Source organism: Dufourea novaeangliae, unplaced genomic scaffold (genome assembly GCF_001272555.1).
Source record: "Dufourea novaeangliae isolate 0120121106 unplaced genomic scaffold, ASM127255v1 scaffold99, whole genome shotgun sequence".
NCBI classification, from domain to species: domain Eukaryota; kingdom Metazoa; phylum Arthropoda; class Insecta; order Hymenoptera; family Halictidae; genus Dufourea; species Dufourea novaeangliae.
In genome coordinates, this window is record NW_015373982.1 from 1584170 (window position 1) to 1599451 (window position 15282).

The following is a 15282-nucleotide window of genomic DNA, read 5'->3' on the forward strand; positions in this document are numbered from 1 at the left end:
TTGAATGCGAGACGATGTCCCACGTTTTAATGTACAAATATTTTCGAATGAGATAGTTAAATAAAACGCAGTTAGATCAGAGAAAATGATTCGTTCTCGTGAGTAGTGATGGGTTTAAACATCCGACGATAAATTTACAGAAATGGCAGTATTAAAGAAAAAGAAAACTGCTATTCGTGGACTGAATCCTGCTACATTGAATCCAAGGAGATGGGATGGACTATGTAACCGTTTACACGTAAAACGAAATTTTTACTCGAATATGACGATAGGAGCTACAAAATCATTCAGCATGTACACCGTAAAAATATTATGTGTGAGGCGTAATAAGTAAATAATCATTGTACTGTTTACGGACCATACCATCTCCAGAACTCTGTTACTCGACGGTTTTATACACAATCCGCTGCTGTATTTACACGTGTTCACTTCAAGATAGTACCTTGACGATCATGTTGACAAAGAACTATCTTAAAGTACAGGTGCCTGAGCAAAAATGAGTACTTTAGCGTTCATAGTATACAATACATACACTATAAGTATAGGTCCATTTAATTTTATTAATACAATACAAAGCCCCGTTTGCAACAAGTCCAAAAAGGAAATAAGAATGACTCGCGTCATGTACCTCGAGTCCAGAGACCTAACACTCTTTTTCGCTCGAGTGCTAGATGTGACTTTGAAAATTATTTACTGGTGCTAACGGGTCTTACAATCAATCAGGCAGATCGCCCAGATACCATTACATCCCTACGTTTGTTAGGTAAGCACTAAAAAAAATGAATTTAATGATCTTAATGAATCTGATAATGGAACGTGTCACGATTAAACGTAAACGAAATCTTAGGCTAAGAATTTGGTTTGTGTGTTCATAAGTCTTGTTCAAACTACTTTTGTACAGGATACCATCGCATCATCACTTTCGACGTAACAGTAACACCACAGACTATATTTCTGCCCATTCCATCAGAATTGAATTTTCATTGTATTTTTAAGTAAATACATTTTGGAAAACAACACAAATGGTTTTTTATTCTTCACGTGTTTGTGAAGGAACGAGTCTCTCCCCTATAAATATATTTTATAATACTTGGATAGTTAATTTATTTCTTATAGAATACTTTAGAATAATAATGTTTTTTCTTCACCTTGTATATAAGTATAGGAATTAAGAATTGTGTGAGGTAATATTGTGTAAATAGTTAAGAACAAAGTAATAATAAAACATGGTGTACGCAATGATATGTGATACCTTTGACAAAATACTGTTAAAATTTAATAGTCCTATTTATTTACCCGTAATTGTATGTACAATTATAATATACTCTTAAATGTAATTTTATATGTACTAAATGTATGTACCTAGGTATAATTTTATTTGTATCAGATGTTTATTTATGAAATAATCTGTGTAATTATATTGACTTCAAAACGTGTTTGATAACTGGCACTGGGATACTACGACCGCGAATATTGTGTACATAAGAAACTACGATGAGAAATATAACATTCCTTTCCCATGTAATTACAAAATAACACACTTATGTTTTATGTTTTTGGACAGAAATTTATTTAAAGATGAATCAACGTGCCTGGACGGAATGTGTATTGGAGATTTTTATAACCGGGTATACATAAAACGGGAGCAGAACATTTGTGCTTCAATTATACAAACTAATATAAAACTATATTTACAAATTTGTAGCAAATATAAATGTGTAAAAAATAAAAGTCGAACATATGTATAAGTGTACAAAATGTGTAAGAAAACCATTTATTCATGGGATGTTCATTTTATCAAACTAATCATACTTTGTACGAATACTGCATGCAGATTGTCTTTCACGATACACAATGTCTTTTTTTTATTCATCATACATTTTTATTGCATATAATCATGGTACTTATCGAGACACTTTGCATGCACGTCAAGACGTGTAGATTTCAATACACTTTGATCACAGTCACAGCATTTTATATATATATATATATTAATTAGATCGATAAATATTTTAACTTGTGATGTTAATAAAATTGAATCTCAGAAATCATACAAAAATCAATTTGCCGTGTTGGTTTGTACATGCTGTTTAAAGTGCAGAGTTCTTGAATGGTACTGTTCGTTATTCTCGTAAAACTGTCCGTCATATTACTGCTTTCTCCTACGGTACTCGCCTCTTGGTTTATCCCTTTGCTCGTTTCGGGCTAAATTTAATAATAATATATATTAATTACTATTTACTGTTTAATTCACAACTGTAAAGCATTCAATATGAGACATACCTTATTGGAATCCGAGATGGACAATCCGCTGGATAAGTTTTCGGAGAGAGCGGTACCAAAAGCAGCCAATTCTGCCGAATCAAGTTGATTCAGACTTAAGTCGAAGCTATACTGTTGACTGTCCATGTCTAAAACGCTTGTGACATCTGTTCCTCCTACTCCACCTGCTAAATTCATTGCAATGAGCGAATCGGTATTTTCAAGTAATATGTGTGCATCAAAAGATTATGCGTGGACTGTTAATAGTACCAGCATTGTCTAACGCTTGTAATTCCTGATAATTCGATGTCACTCTGTTTAATATCAATTGTTCTTGTGGCTGTCCTGGTAACGTATCATGTACGTATGGAAAATGTTGTATGCGTGTTACAGCTGATGGTTGTTGCTGTACTACATGACTACTTGTTGGCTGATATTGAGGCGATAATTGCGGTTGAATAAGATGCGAGTTATAAGGATTATATTCCATAGGCGATGGTGTACGACCTGGAGATACTTGAGGCCTGTATAACATATTGAAGTTTGCTCACATTACATGACCTTTGTACGATTTTATTCATTATTTTGTAAATACTTAAATTACACTCAGTATTACCTTAATGTTTGTATTGTCGACTGTGGCGAATTTGTCCCCATGGAATAGAGTGGAAAGGATCCTCCACTTGTTACTGGACCACCATATGGAGATATCCTGTCTATTGGTTCTGGTTTAATAATGTTAAAATTGTATTGAATCGGTTGTGGATTCAACATTCCAGCATCTAAAATATCATAAAACAAATGAACAGGTTCATCGACGACTTACTCTATAATATTATACGAACTTCTAACTTGTTAATGCAATAAAACACAATTTACCTCAGATATCTTACCACTAGAATTTATGTAACGTAAGACATTGTAAAACAGTGTTAGCTTCCATACACAATAACCAGGAAAGAAACAGAAAGACTACAGAGATAAAAACACAAATAAGTTAAGAAAAGCAAAGCGTTAAAGTATAGAAGGATTAGTAACGAAGATGATGCATGCAATTTTATATATTTTCACTCTAAACGACACGCTGTAAACATTGTATGTCATGTATTGCAATAAAAAATACGGTCAACATGATTAGCAAAAAATCAACAAACGAATCTAATATTCTCATGTCGTACCTGTGAGCCTCATACATTACTACTTTTATCTGAAATTGTTTGGGAGCGGAATAAAAAACACGGTATACGCTTCATAAAGTGGTTGTACATATATATAGATAGATATATTATGCATATGTGAGTTATACAATGTGTAGACATAGCTTTTTTTTCTCTTAAAGAAGCAGCTTATAAAAATCTGTATTACCATACAAATATTGCACATCGTTTCCATTCCTATCATTGTATTATTGCTGAGTTCTTAAGTACAACACTGTTGTATGAGAGCAGAGTACTTGTATACTTCGAACCATTTTTTGTTATAGCTTGCTGAACATGTGTCAATGGGCATTCATTTACCTATTTACTGGTAGCAATTACAAAAATACAATTTCTTCTGAAAATGTACAAGGCCACTGCTCTCCGAACTATTCAAGCACAAATTCCAAGTGTTTATACAAAATATGTTCTTAAAAAAGTATAAAACAAGATTCCTCGTTGGTGTGTGAAAATATATATATGTATGTATATAGTATTTCTTAATATAATGAAGATTCTAATTTATGAGAAAATATCTTCCTTTGCACAGGGAAAATTTTCAATGATTTTTCCATATAACATTTTCAGATAATTGATAGGCACTGTTCGATGGGGCTGAAACCAGAAAGTATTCAACGACGACCGTTAAAAACTCCAATATTTCCGCTGTGCAACAGGATATGATTAGATTAATTCTGTGGTTAGTATATGAAGTGATTTGAGAACGCTGAAACATTAATATTCTGACAAATATAAACTTGGAGCATATAAAAATACCGTCAACATTTCCCACATGTACAAGTATTCCAAAACTTCTGGAATTTCCAACAAAATTCTCTATATTTGTTACAACAATGATTACAACAAATGGGGCATACGGGCCCGTATTAAAATGCACAAAAGGATATTCATTGCTGATATCACTGTGATAGCTTGCTATTTGTTCTTCGTTTTCAATCAAGTAAGTATCAAAGTATCAATATGAAAGTGAGTTAATGTACAGAAAATTGTAAAATCTGAAATTACACATTGAACGTAGCTAGTTGTACTCTGATCAATTTTAACGATGCGACAATGATATATAATGACGCCACTTAAATCCACCCCCGGCAAAGCTGTAGAATTGAGGACAATTTTAGAAAAATACTCACGCTTCTCAGCTTCTGCCTGTACATGCCTCAAAACTAGCGCGTTTGGACTGTTATTAAACTTTTGTCGCTTTCGCCTTAACGAATCAGGATCATCTATAAATGATTGTACATTAACCACGTGATTGATCAACAGTAGATTAATATTCTCTGAAGACAAAAGGTCTTATAAATCTTGTAAAATCTTTCCACCCTAATGTGTAACTATCTGCAGAAAACGATACCTTCGGTTTCAAATACTTCATGAATCACAAACAAATCAAACGATCATTCCTTTGAGTTATAAATTAAATGCCTATTCTAAGACTAGAGACAAAGTGATGTATATAAACTTGAAACACCATAAAAAAACTTAACAACGTGTAATAAATAATAAAAAGCATGAAAAAAGCAAGAATGAAATATAGGTAGCAACACCATAAAATTTGACTAGAAAGGACTCTAAGTCCTTCAGCAATAAACAACAAGTTTCAGCTGAGTATATGTTTCAGCCATCTTTTAAGATTTGTATGAAAGACTACGGAAAAAATATAACAATTTGTACCACGACTAGAATAGCGTTAATATCGTTTCACTGCGGTCTGACGAAGAGAGCACGACAATATGTCATCGTATATTTGATACAAAAAATGTGTTCTCTCAAAATTTGTTATAAAAAGTGTTTAACATGTACACAAATGCATCGCAAGAATGCGAGCGTGCTGAAGCTGCGAAACTTCAACTCGTAAAAAATTACAATTGCAAAACTAGCAGCTTCAACGAATCACAATATATATATATGTATATTCTATATTTGAAAATATATGTATGAGTGTATTTATGCAACATTATTTGGGGACAAAAAAGATGTCACTCTCAAGTGGAAGTATTTTATCAAACGTTACAACTACCAAAGCAAATTAGGTTTCTTTCTTTTCTGAATATATCTTTCCTCCTTCTACAGGGCTATAGTAAAAAGACATTTCGTCAAATTCAGACGCTGTTGCATGCGGCGCCATAGCGGTATATAATGCATAATGTTCAGCCTCTGTTAATTCCATTCCATAAGGTGGTGTCTCATCACCATCTAATCTTAGTGACTTAACGCTAGTGGTACTTATCGCGCTAGGTCTTGGGCTCTGCAACAGTGAGGCGTCCGGTATACTATTTTTAGTTAAATAGGTAACGCTTCCCGAGGCGTTCAAAGAAGGATTACTGTCCTTAGATACGTTTAAAACAGTGTCCTTGTCTTTTTTTATTTTCTTCGCAAATAATTTCGAAAAAAGTCCTTGTTTCGAGGTCTTGGTAAGTGTACCAGGTAAGGAAGGCAAGTTTTTGTTTGGTGCTTCAACGAAAGATTCAGATGTGTAAGAGGATATAGGACGCGGTAAAAGAGGCATGGAAGGCATTTTGCGGATACGTTTCGGGGGTAAAGGTGGTAATCTCTCTTCCGTTTCTCGCGTTCCATCTCTCTTTGTAGATACTGGGGGTGAAGGACTAGAATGATTCAGGTCTACTTTTGGTATCGCCACGTCTTCGTACTTCCTCAAATTCGATAAATCAACAAACTCTACAGGATTCTTCATGGCCATTTGTAGACTAGTATACGTCTGATTATCGCAAACGTCGATATCCATGGATTGATCGGCTACGTTCTGCTCAAGGGCCGCGTGCACCAACTTTGCGTGTGTGTCGGCATAGATTTGATCTAGTTCGGCCACTTGAGTTAATAATTCATTAAACGACTTATTGCAATCGTCAATCGACTCGGTCTTAAAATCTACATCGTGATCCTTCTCTTTGAGACACATCTGACCTTTCTGTACCCATTTTCCTACTTCCGAGTAATCGAACCAGTCGGATTTATTTTTAAACGATTCGGAATTTTGTAACGTATTTGTGCTATCAGTAACAGTATCAGATTTAGTACCAACTAAAGTTACCGAATGGGTATCGACAGTTTCTTTATCCACATGATTACCATCGATTTTGTACACCCTGTTCGTTTGATTGTTTTCCAAGTGCTTCGGGACCTCATTATTTTCATAATCTATTATAGTATTGTTTACGAAGCCTAGAGTTTGTGCGGTATGTTGATTGACTTCGGTATTTCCGTTGCAAGAGTCTAATGTATTCCTTACGTTATACAAATCGTTCAAAGCGCGCAAGGCAGAAATTTTATCATTCGACTTTTTAATATCGAAGTCATTATTATTATTAAATTCATCGATATTACGCGGGAATTTTGGTGTAACGTTTGAAAGTAAGGCAGACTCGGTGGCTAATATTTTACCGAATGTACTATAATCGGTTTTTTTTCGGGCAAATGCTTTCCGTAATGACCAGAAAGCAGGCCTACCTGCACCAAGTGGCAACATCTGAAACGGTAATGGTTCACTTGTTGCGCCATCCGATGGTCTCTTGAGTTGAATGTATACTTGCACAGGTTGATCCACTTGTTGTATACGATACGTGGGTGTTCTGAACGCGATTGCTGTCTGTCAATATTTAGGAAATTGTCACTTAATATATCAAAGAGACAGAACATTTGTGAAGAATTTAACAGGAATGAATTTACAAGCGTGAAACTTACTTGTTTATGTACATGAGTAGGCTGAAAATCACCAAATCCTTCCCAAACCATTTGTCCATCCTTCTCTTCAAAAAATCTAACTTGTATATCTTCTTTTGCAACTTTTTCACATAATAAAATCATTTCCATACCACCAGCCACTGAAGCACTACAATGACTGAGCTTGCATATTACAAGGTCTGACATTGCTTCTGAAATATTCAAAGACTAGATGTGTAACTATTTGTTTCAGAAATTAGTATGAATTGTAGTAGATAAAACTTACTTTTATCAAATATAGGATCAGATACAACCGGTGGTAATGGTAAATTGAACTTTCCTTTCTGTGATCCTTCTAGGAAAACTTGGAAACACAATCTCACTGCATTTAGATCAATGCTAGTAGGCTGTCGTTTATGTTCGAAGCCAGCTGTCAAACAATCATATATTATTTTCTTTTTCATATTAAACACATTGTTTTATTTGTTAATTACATTCGCAGCTTACTTCGAAAAGGATCTACACGAATCTCTTCTCGTACTCTAAGTGCCTCTTCAATGTCTTTTTTCTTAACACACTGAATACCAAGATTTGCAAATGTCACCGTCATATTCTCTGATGAAACTTCTACTGTACAAACACCTCTTTTACATGCTTCCTTTCCAACAAGATTGTGAGGATGAGGTCTATGCGGTTGATCTTTTGTTACACATGATACTACAACTACAGCACGGCCTTTGTATCCCATTATCTGTATTGTATATTAATTATGATTATATAAACTTACTACGAACGAATAGCACAGATTTCAGTGTACTCACTCTTATACTAGGAAATGTTTTATTTTCTGGTGTACTGTTTACACCAGGTATACTACCAGCAGATCTGCCTTCACATTCATAGCGAAAGCGTAAAGCTTTGCTAGCTGGCTGCTCTATTATCTCAACATATGGCAATACCCTACCAGTGTTCATTTCCACTGGTGGTAGAGCCTCCCTTTCAGTAGACTCCACAAATCCAGGATCTGTAGTTTGGATGACTTCAACTATTCACAAAATCCATAGAAATTCAATGAAACTTCATCTAACAATCTATATAAAAATACAACAAAAACAATAGTTAATACTTACTGACATCACTTATGTTTATATTTCCATCACTCATACCATGGAATTGTTCCATGCCTCTTAATGGTTAATACATTTAACAGAAGCCATCTGAAAGATTATTCTTGTTTTAATACACAATTTTGTTAAACAAACTCCAAGTAGTTGTTTAAAACGCATTCACCATGTCTATTTAGTGAATTTTTCGACGATCGTGTAACATGTAAATAACTATTTAGCAACAACACACAACTGAAAACACTTAATTTCATTCTATGACATTATCAAACGAGGAAAACCGAGTACACGCGATTCACAGAACTGCTACTTCGCGTGAAAATGTTTCGCGCGCGATTTATCAGAATGGTATGGGTAAAAAGCGTGTAAGCGTACCCAAAAAGTAAACGAAAGAATCGGGTAGAGTGAAAGATTGCCCTCGGGAAACGATTCATTCGATGAAGATGTGGATTTCAAGCGGTGTATCAAACATCTTCGTGGAAAAGGTGTTTGTGTCGCAACACGGGGCGACGATTGACGCAAAACGAGTCAGGCGTAACTTTTCGGATTCACACCGGTGCGTGGCGGATCGAGCGTGGAGGTGAATGTGCATGGATAGAAGTTCGATGTGGTGAACTTCCAGCCAGCGAAGCGACAGCTGTTCACAGGTATACTCCAGAAGCACTGCAACACAAGTGTCCCAAGGGAAGAGAAACGGCGAAGGAGCAAAAGAGAGAGAGAATGAGAAAGAGCACGAGAGTGAGGAGGGATACCACGCTGATCCAATCATTATTTTGGGAGAGCCTAGGTCCGTACAAGCCGTGCAGCTATAATTAAACTATCGTAGGACAATGTGACGAGAAAGACTTGCCTGCAGCTCGATCGACATAGTACGGTGCTTTCTTGAAACGCGAAACAAACACCGAAAACTCTTTTTCTTACGAAGAAAGTTCTTACGATCTACGATTAAAATACGAATCTTTTGCTGCGTCGAATAATCGCATAAATGCGAAATCTATCCCGGATACAACAAAAATTTTCAATCAATGCTGCGCAGACGATTCGCACACGACACAAAAGCGTGCATGGCCGTGACTAGGAACGAGACTTAACCCGACCATAACATTTCGCCCGAACTTTGCATCGGTACTGGCATGCTCTTTCGTCGCTTTCAACCAGTTACAAGCTGAGACCGATACATGCTCCGTGGATACGCGCATTCGCCACGCGGAATCTATGTTTTTATGGTCAAACAGTCTGAGATGGAAACATTTATTGTGTAGACGACAGATTTCTAACGAGTAAAACATTATTCGTCGTCGAATAAAAAGAAAATAGGTACCTATTGCATTGGAATGGCTATATATTATATTGTACGTATATCATTTTGTTTAAGCACTCCAAAAGTTATTGGTAATCAGGTGCAATTGTTTTTCTAGTAAGAATTAATGTAGAGAAAACATTGATCCAAAACAAGGTTTAGACAGTTCGTACAAACCTGAGGGGTAATGAGTTTAGCGTGATTGCGGACCCTGGTAACAACGGGATTCTTCAAGCGTATTTCAGTCTACAAATATATTTTGTAACATAATTAAGGAGAAATTCGTGCCACAAATTGTTGCCCATTCTTATGAATACCGCTTCCTCAATGCATCAGGTATTGGACTTTACGATCGAGGTTCATTGACAAATGAATCTACTTAGGTAAACTGTCTTTTATTATTAGCAAATATTTCTTTTTTCTCAGCCACTAAATAGTTTAGATGATAAAATAAATTCATTGATAAAGTCTAAGGTCCACCGAATTTATCGTGCGCAGATTAAAATTCAGGGACGTAGGTAGTTGTTGGTGACTAGGTGCTCCCGCATACGATGACTCACATGACCACATTACATTACTCTGTCTTATCATACGAAATCGTAGGGCGTTAGGTAAGCATAAATTTGCTTGAGATTATGCGATTTGTTTTTAGTCGAATAATGCGAAAGAATCTACAGCATTGTTAATGCTTTCATCTATTCGATTGTTTCTTGCTAACCTGAGTAAGTACGTTTCCTTCGGAACACGTATTCGTCGGTTATTAATAAAATAAGTACGGTCAAAGTTCAGTGGTTTTTAACAAACCGCAACGCGAATGTAAGTTGACTGTTAATGCTTTATGTTTACACTGCGAATAAGATCTATATGTTACATAAGTTCTAATCGTTTCCCGCACGTATCGTCGTAGGTGTATTTGATTTATGCAATTCCACGAACCAGAACGTTCGAGGCGTGTATGTATGTGCTGCACGACAGTTCGTATGGCTCGTTAGAAATAATTGAACTTATCGAACGAGAATCGCAAGGTTGTTGACGGGAAATGCATGTAGTTGCACATATGCATACAGCTTGTTCTAAAGTAAATGGTGCGATTTGAAAACGACCGTGTAAATCGAATTGGATTTCGCATCGGCGATAGTTGGCGCCATTGTCTTGAGATTCTGAGTATTTATGTGAGGAATTTCCGGAAGATGAATTACCTCACATATTCGACAAATGGCGTTTGGAAAAGCACACAATGGTAAACGATGTCAACATATATTTTATTACTGAATGGGGAACCATTATTACAGAAAACTCTATTTGTTCTATGTTACGAATAAACCATTAATATTAATGGTGCAACTGGTGTTCTACAAAACAAGAAATTAACAAAGTTGCAAATAATAACATAGCATAGAGTGTTACTACGATAAATTCACGTCTAAAAATAATGAAGTCTTATTGTAAATAGAACGCACGTTCTCGAGTTTTGCGACGAACTGTATCATTCGCAATGGAAGCTGTCGGAAAAGAGGCAGGCGATGCACTTTTGTCGCGCTGCTGCAACTCGCTCCGTTTCCATGACGAGGGCAAACAAACGTTTATTGCTTTTGTAAAGAGCGTTTACTCGAGAATGCCGCAAGCGATGCCAGAAACAGCGATCTCACCGAAAAGTTTGTCTTCCCTGAGCACCTCGACCACCCCGCGGGAGGTGTCGAGCCACTTCACCGTGGAAAAGAGGCTACCACGATGCGTGCGACGTAAATTTCAAACGTATTCCCAACTACCCGTAAGATGTCACAGGTCCAGCCCGTATTATCGTCCTCGGAGACCCTCCTTGAGATTGGCCGGACTTACCACTATAAATTATACGGGTTCGATTAACACGGCGAAAAGCTGTCCGGACAGTTTAACATGCGCGTCGATGTTTCGCGCGATCGGTTTGTCATCTTGCAAGAAAAGCTTGTCGATGATTGATCTCACTGAATCCGTGATGGAGGCCGAGAATGGTGACCTTAGGTAAATCACAATTAACACACTGCGCTTTTCAATTTACTCTAATACGTGGATAAAATTTCAAACCTAAATGATTTTTGTTTTTTTTCCTAACAGCCTCTAGCAAGGGGTTTAGCGTTACAAGAGTTGAACTTTCATTTATATCGATGGTTTGGGTTAATTTAGGTCGGATAGTAGTTCGACCTTGGAGAAGCTCGAGGACAATGAGAAAATGTACACGGGAAACGAAGGCGTTGGGTTCAGCGTCGGTATCAAAAATTGGATGGACGGATTCGTGTCGGCGGAGTCCGCGGAAGGGGGCACGCGATTCTTTCAAAATCCAAGAAAAGCAGCGAGCCTGGTGTGTCGCGTACTTGTGCTGAACGCATGGAGGCGCAGGCGCGACGAAGTGCTCTATCTTCGAGACACCATCGACAAGCTGAGAGAGAACACGAAGAACCTGCAGCTGCAGATCTCCGTATTGCGTCGATTGATCGAAACGGAGAACAATCGCGTTGGTAGATTGACCAGCGAGGTTCATCATTTTAAAGTACTATTGGACGAAACGGCGAAGGACAGAGATATTCAGAAAAGGGTAATCTTTTCTACGTTAATTACAGGGTAGAACAATTATCAATTACTCATTAAGACTACGGATAAGCAATCCATACCATATTTTGTCAAATTTAATACTCATTTTTTCAAAGAATATTTGTTTTCGTTCACCAAGAACCATTTGTCCTTTTTACAAACTGAAAGAAATATGTTTTATATTATTTAAAAAAATAATTGGTTGCTTATTGGTAGAGACTTCATTGGCTCAATCGTTTGCCTGATCTTGCGGAATGAACTACCGTTACGCCGTGTACAATACCTTTCAGAATATTCCTGTCGTTACCATAAATCCGACGATAATGTGAATGTTCGATTCACTAATTATCGCTTGTAAATTGATTACCACCGTGCAAGTAATTTCTGTTACAATGTTCGCATGTTCATCGTTCCCGTGCAACGTTGCAATTCATTGAGAGAAGTTGTGTGGGACAGCCAGTGTCAGCTATATGCGTCTATAACGTCTTCCAAACGCGAGAGTTCAATGACGTGTATCTAACTAGAGGGATGACGCTGGCCACAGAGCTCGCGACACACGTTTCGGGGTCGCTCGATAACGGGCGGGGGTTTCAGAAAGAATGGAATTTTCGAGATTCCGTGAAGTACAGTAGGAAGAGGTTCTCAATAACACCGTCTCTTCTTCTTCGATGAAGGATCTTATTGTTCAAAAATCTTTTTATAACCTATTATCTATTCTTTTCCGTTAGTTTGAATATTTTCGACGACAGTACAATCTCTTGCTAGTGAAACACCTTTTTAACGATCGCTCCGATATACTAATATTGTCGTGGCGATTAATTACTATCTACGGTGGACGGGAGCGGGAAACTGGCACCGGTCCAGCGGCTAATTGTGAAGCGAAAGAAGGAACTGTATCGCACCGTGGCGACGTCGATCGAAATAGATAAAACTGGGAATCCTGTTCTAGATACTTTCCGGGATTTACAGACGCAGTAATGTATTTTCACGACGTGGGTTGCACTTTGCGGTTGCAGGAAAAGGAGAAGATAGAGGAGGAGGTGAGACGGTTGCACGAGGTCTCCGAGGAGAGGCTGGTCACGGCTGAGAACTTGCAAAACGAACTGATCACAGCACGGAACCAGCTTCAGGCGCTCGATGAGCAGATCTCGAGGGACCGCGAGAAATTGTTGAAGCTACGAGAGGACAAAAGAATGCTTCTTGACAAGGCTAGTTCACCGAACCGATTACTCGCATTATTTAGTTTCATTCCTTTTCACGCTTCCAAGTTTGTTCAGGACAGTACATGGAATTTTTCAACTCTCTGTACATATTCAGTCATTCAACCCTCTTATACTTTGTGCACATAAGATAGAATCGTATGTCGCTTGCGAGCTTTCTATCGCACTTCCATAGCGGGGCAAAAATTGATTTTACCGGATGACTCATTGTTGGGTTCGCAGTAGATAAGACCGCAGAGAGGGTGAACACTCTGTTCGATGCGAATTCCTACCGTCTTCTATGAAAGAATTAGTCATCCTTCTGTCCTTCCGAGTTCAAAGAACTCTCTTTGAGAGACTTGAACCCGTTCATGCGCATTAACACTTGAGCTCAGGAACGTCTTCAAAATTTCGAAGATTTATACCTTGGTTAATCGACGTGCCGAAAGATATAGTGCACCGTTGAATCACACGACCCTTCTGTGCCATCGGTGACTCAATCTTACATAGTACATACTCCTTCAGTACCTAGAAAAGGGATCGATACTACTTGACCCATTTAATCTTCAATTACCATAGTACAACTGATAAAAATTGCAGCATTGTTATTCTTTTGATTCTATCTAGATTATATCAGAGTTCGTGCAGAGTAACTTAGTTGCAGTAATCGTGTTGTTTATCTCGACTGTTTATCGATTGTTCCGTGAAATTACTTCGATAAGTATCATTGGTACCGAGAACTTGAAATTATGCATAAATTCCTGTAGGTAACAGCCTGCGAAACATTGGCCACGGAAAGGGGAGCGAGGGCAGAGAAGGCGGAATCGGCCGTGGAGGAGCTGCAATTGAAATTAGCCACGCAAATGGCTATGTTCGAGACTTCGCAGCAACAGATACAACGATACACCAAGTAACTTGGCGACACAAATGATCGTCAATTCGCTTAATATAACTGTTACGTGTACAGGGGCCTGCAGTCTAAGGAGGATGAGAAAGTAAGACTAGAGAAACGTTTTAGAACGAGCGAGGAAACGGGTAAATCTCTAAACTTGCGGGTAGCTTTCTTGGAAGCTCAGCTGGCTGACCGTGAAGCTGCTTTGAGGCGTGTAGAGTCCACGTGTAACTCACAAGTGTACGTTGTAATTGCTGGAAATTATACGTTGTAGCTTAAAGTAGAACCTATATGTGGACCCCACACTTTTCAAACTCTAGAGGAGTGCACATCAAAGGTGCGAAGACTTTGCAACTTTGGAACCGTTCGATAAGAATTGAGCGAGAAACAATCACTATCTTCGAACTACTAAAATCTCATTTTTTTTTAAAGTGGACGCTCTGGGGTCCAGATATAGAAATTAGAGGAAGTATTATAGGGGTGCAAGTATACGAGGATGACTGCCCTAATCGCTTTCGAATTTCTAGCCTGGAATTGAATGAGCTAAAGGAGCGTTTAATACGACAATCTCAGGACGGGGGCTGGAGCAGTAGAATGTTGCAAATCGCAGGTAGTGTTGTTCGCGCGCCAGGCGCCATTCTTCGAAGTTGGTTATCCACTACGGGGCCGGTGTTAACCTCTTAAAGGTAGCCTAACCTTTGAATAGTTTAACATCTAAAATACGATAAGCTTATTACCACGGAATATGTAACCTAACAATTTAGCTTAGCACGATACGTTGATAAGTCATATAAGTTAGAATTGATACCAAGAATTGGAAGTTCTTACCATTTGTAGGGATTGTCGCTGCGAGCTACTAAACAATCTCTTTATGACAGATCGCTGATATTAATTTAGGTGCATTTATTGGAGCATTTGACTGCGCCATGTTCCGAAGTTTTCTTTGAAACGGAACGTCCTGAGAAGTGGAACTTCAAGATTGACGACGGTAGCTGTTCCAAGCGGTGGACACCCGTCGAGGAGGCAAGGAATCAGGCACGGT

General features: G+C 37.9%; 2 protein-coding genes across 2 annotated transcripts; one reads left to right on the top strand and one right to left on the bottom strand.

The window, feature by feature from the left end:
* Positions 1 to 471: 471 nt before the first annotated feature.
* LOC107187153 (putative transcription factor p65 homolog) lies at positions 472 to 8365 on the bottom strand. The gene is made up of 12 exons (XM_015575162.1): positions 8288 to 8365; positions 7979 to 8202; positions 7665 to 7908; positions 7444 to 7587; positions 7179 to 7369; positions 6945 to 7083; positions 4610 to 4702; positions 2879 to 3044; positions 2533 to 2786; positions 2284 to 2450; positions 2055 to 2205; positions 472 to 533 (listed from the first exon to the last, which is right to left on the bottom strand). The coding sequence occupies exons 1-12, from the start codon at positions 8337 to 8339 to the stop codon at positions 472 to 474; spliced, it is 1887 nt and encodes a 628-aa protein (XP_015430648.1). The 5' UTR covers positions 8340 to 8365.
* A 2773-nt stretch (positions 8366 to 11138) lies between these two features.
* LOC107187154 lies at positions 11139 to 14924 on the top strand. The gene is made up of 6 exons (XM_015575163.1): positions 11139 to 11582; positions 11745 to 12153; positions 13166 to 13357; positions 14116 to 14258; positions 14316 to 14480; positions 14768 to 14924. The coding sequence occupies exons 1-6, from the start codon at positions 11197 to 11199 to the stop codon at positions 14922 to 14924; spliced, it is 1452 nt and encodes a 483-aa protein (XP_015430649.1). The 5' UTR covers positions 11139 to 11196.
* Positions 14925 to 15282: the final 358 nt, after the last annotated feature.

Bases quoted from the DNA above. Each gene is read 5' to 3' on its own strand.
- LOC107187153 (XM_015575162.1), bottom strand. From the start codon at position 8,339: ATGGAACAATTCCATGGTATGAGTGATGGAAATATAAACATAAGTGAT. The intron at 2,451-2,532 runs GTACTATTAACA...CAATGAATTTAG, and splicing joins ACAAGCGTTAGACAATGCTG to CAGGTGGAGTAGGAGGAACA. The intron at 2,206-2,283 runs GTATGTCTCATA...TATTAAATTTAG, and splicing joins CCATCTCGGATTCCAATAAG to CCCGAAACGAGCAAAGGGAT.
- LOC107187154 (XM_015575163.1), top strand. From the start codon at position 11,197: ATGCCGCAAGCGATGCCAGAAACAGCGATCTCACCGAAAAGTTTGTCT. The intron at 12,154-13,165 runs GTAATCTTTTCT...TTGCGGTTGCAG, and splicing joins ACAGAGATATTCAGAAAAGG to GAAAAGGAGAAGATAGAGGA. The intron at 14,481-14,767 runs GTACGTTGTAAT...TCGAATTTCTAG, and splicing joins TCCACGTGTAACTCACAAGT to CCTGGAATTGAATGAGCTAA.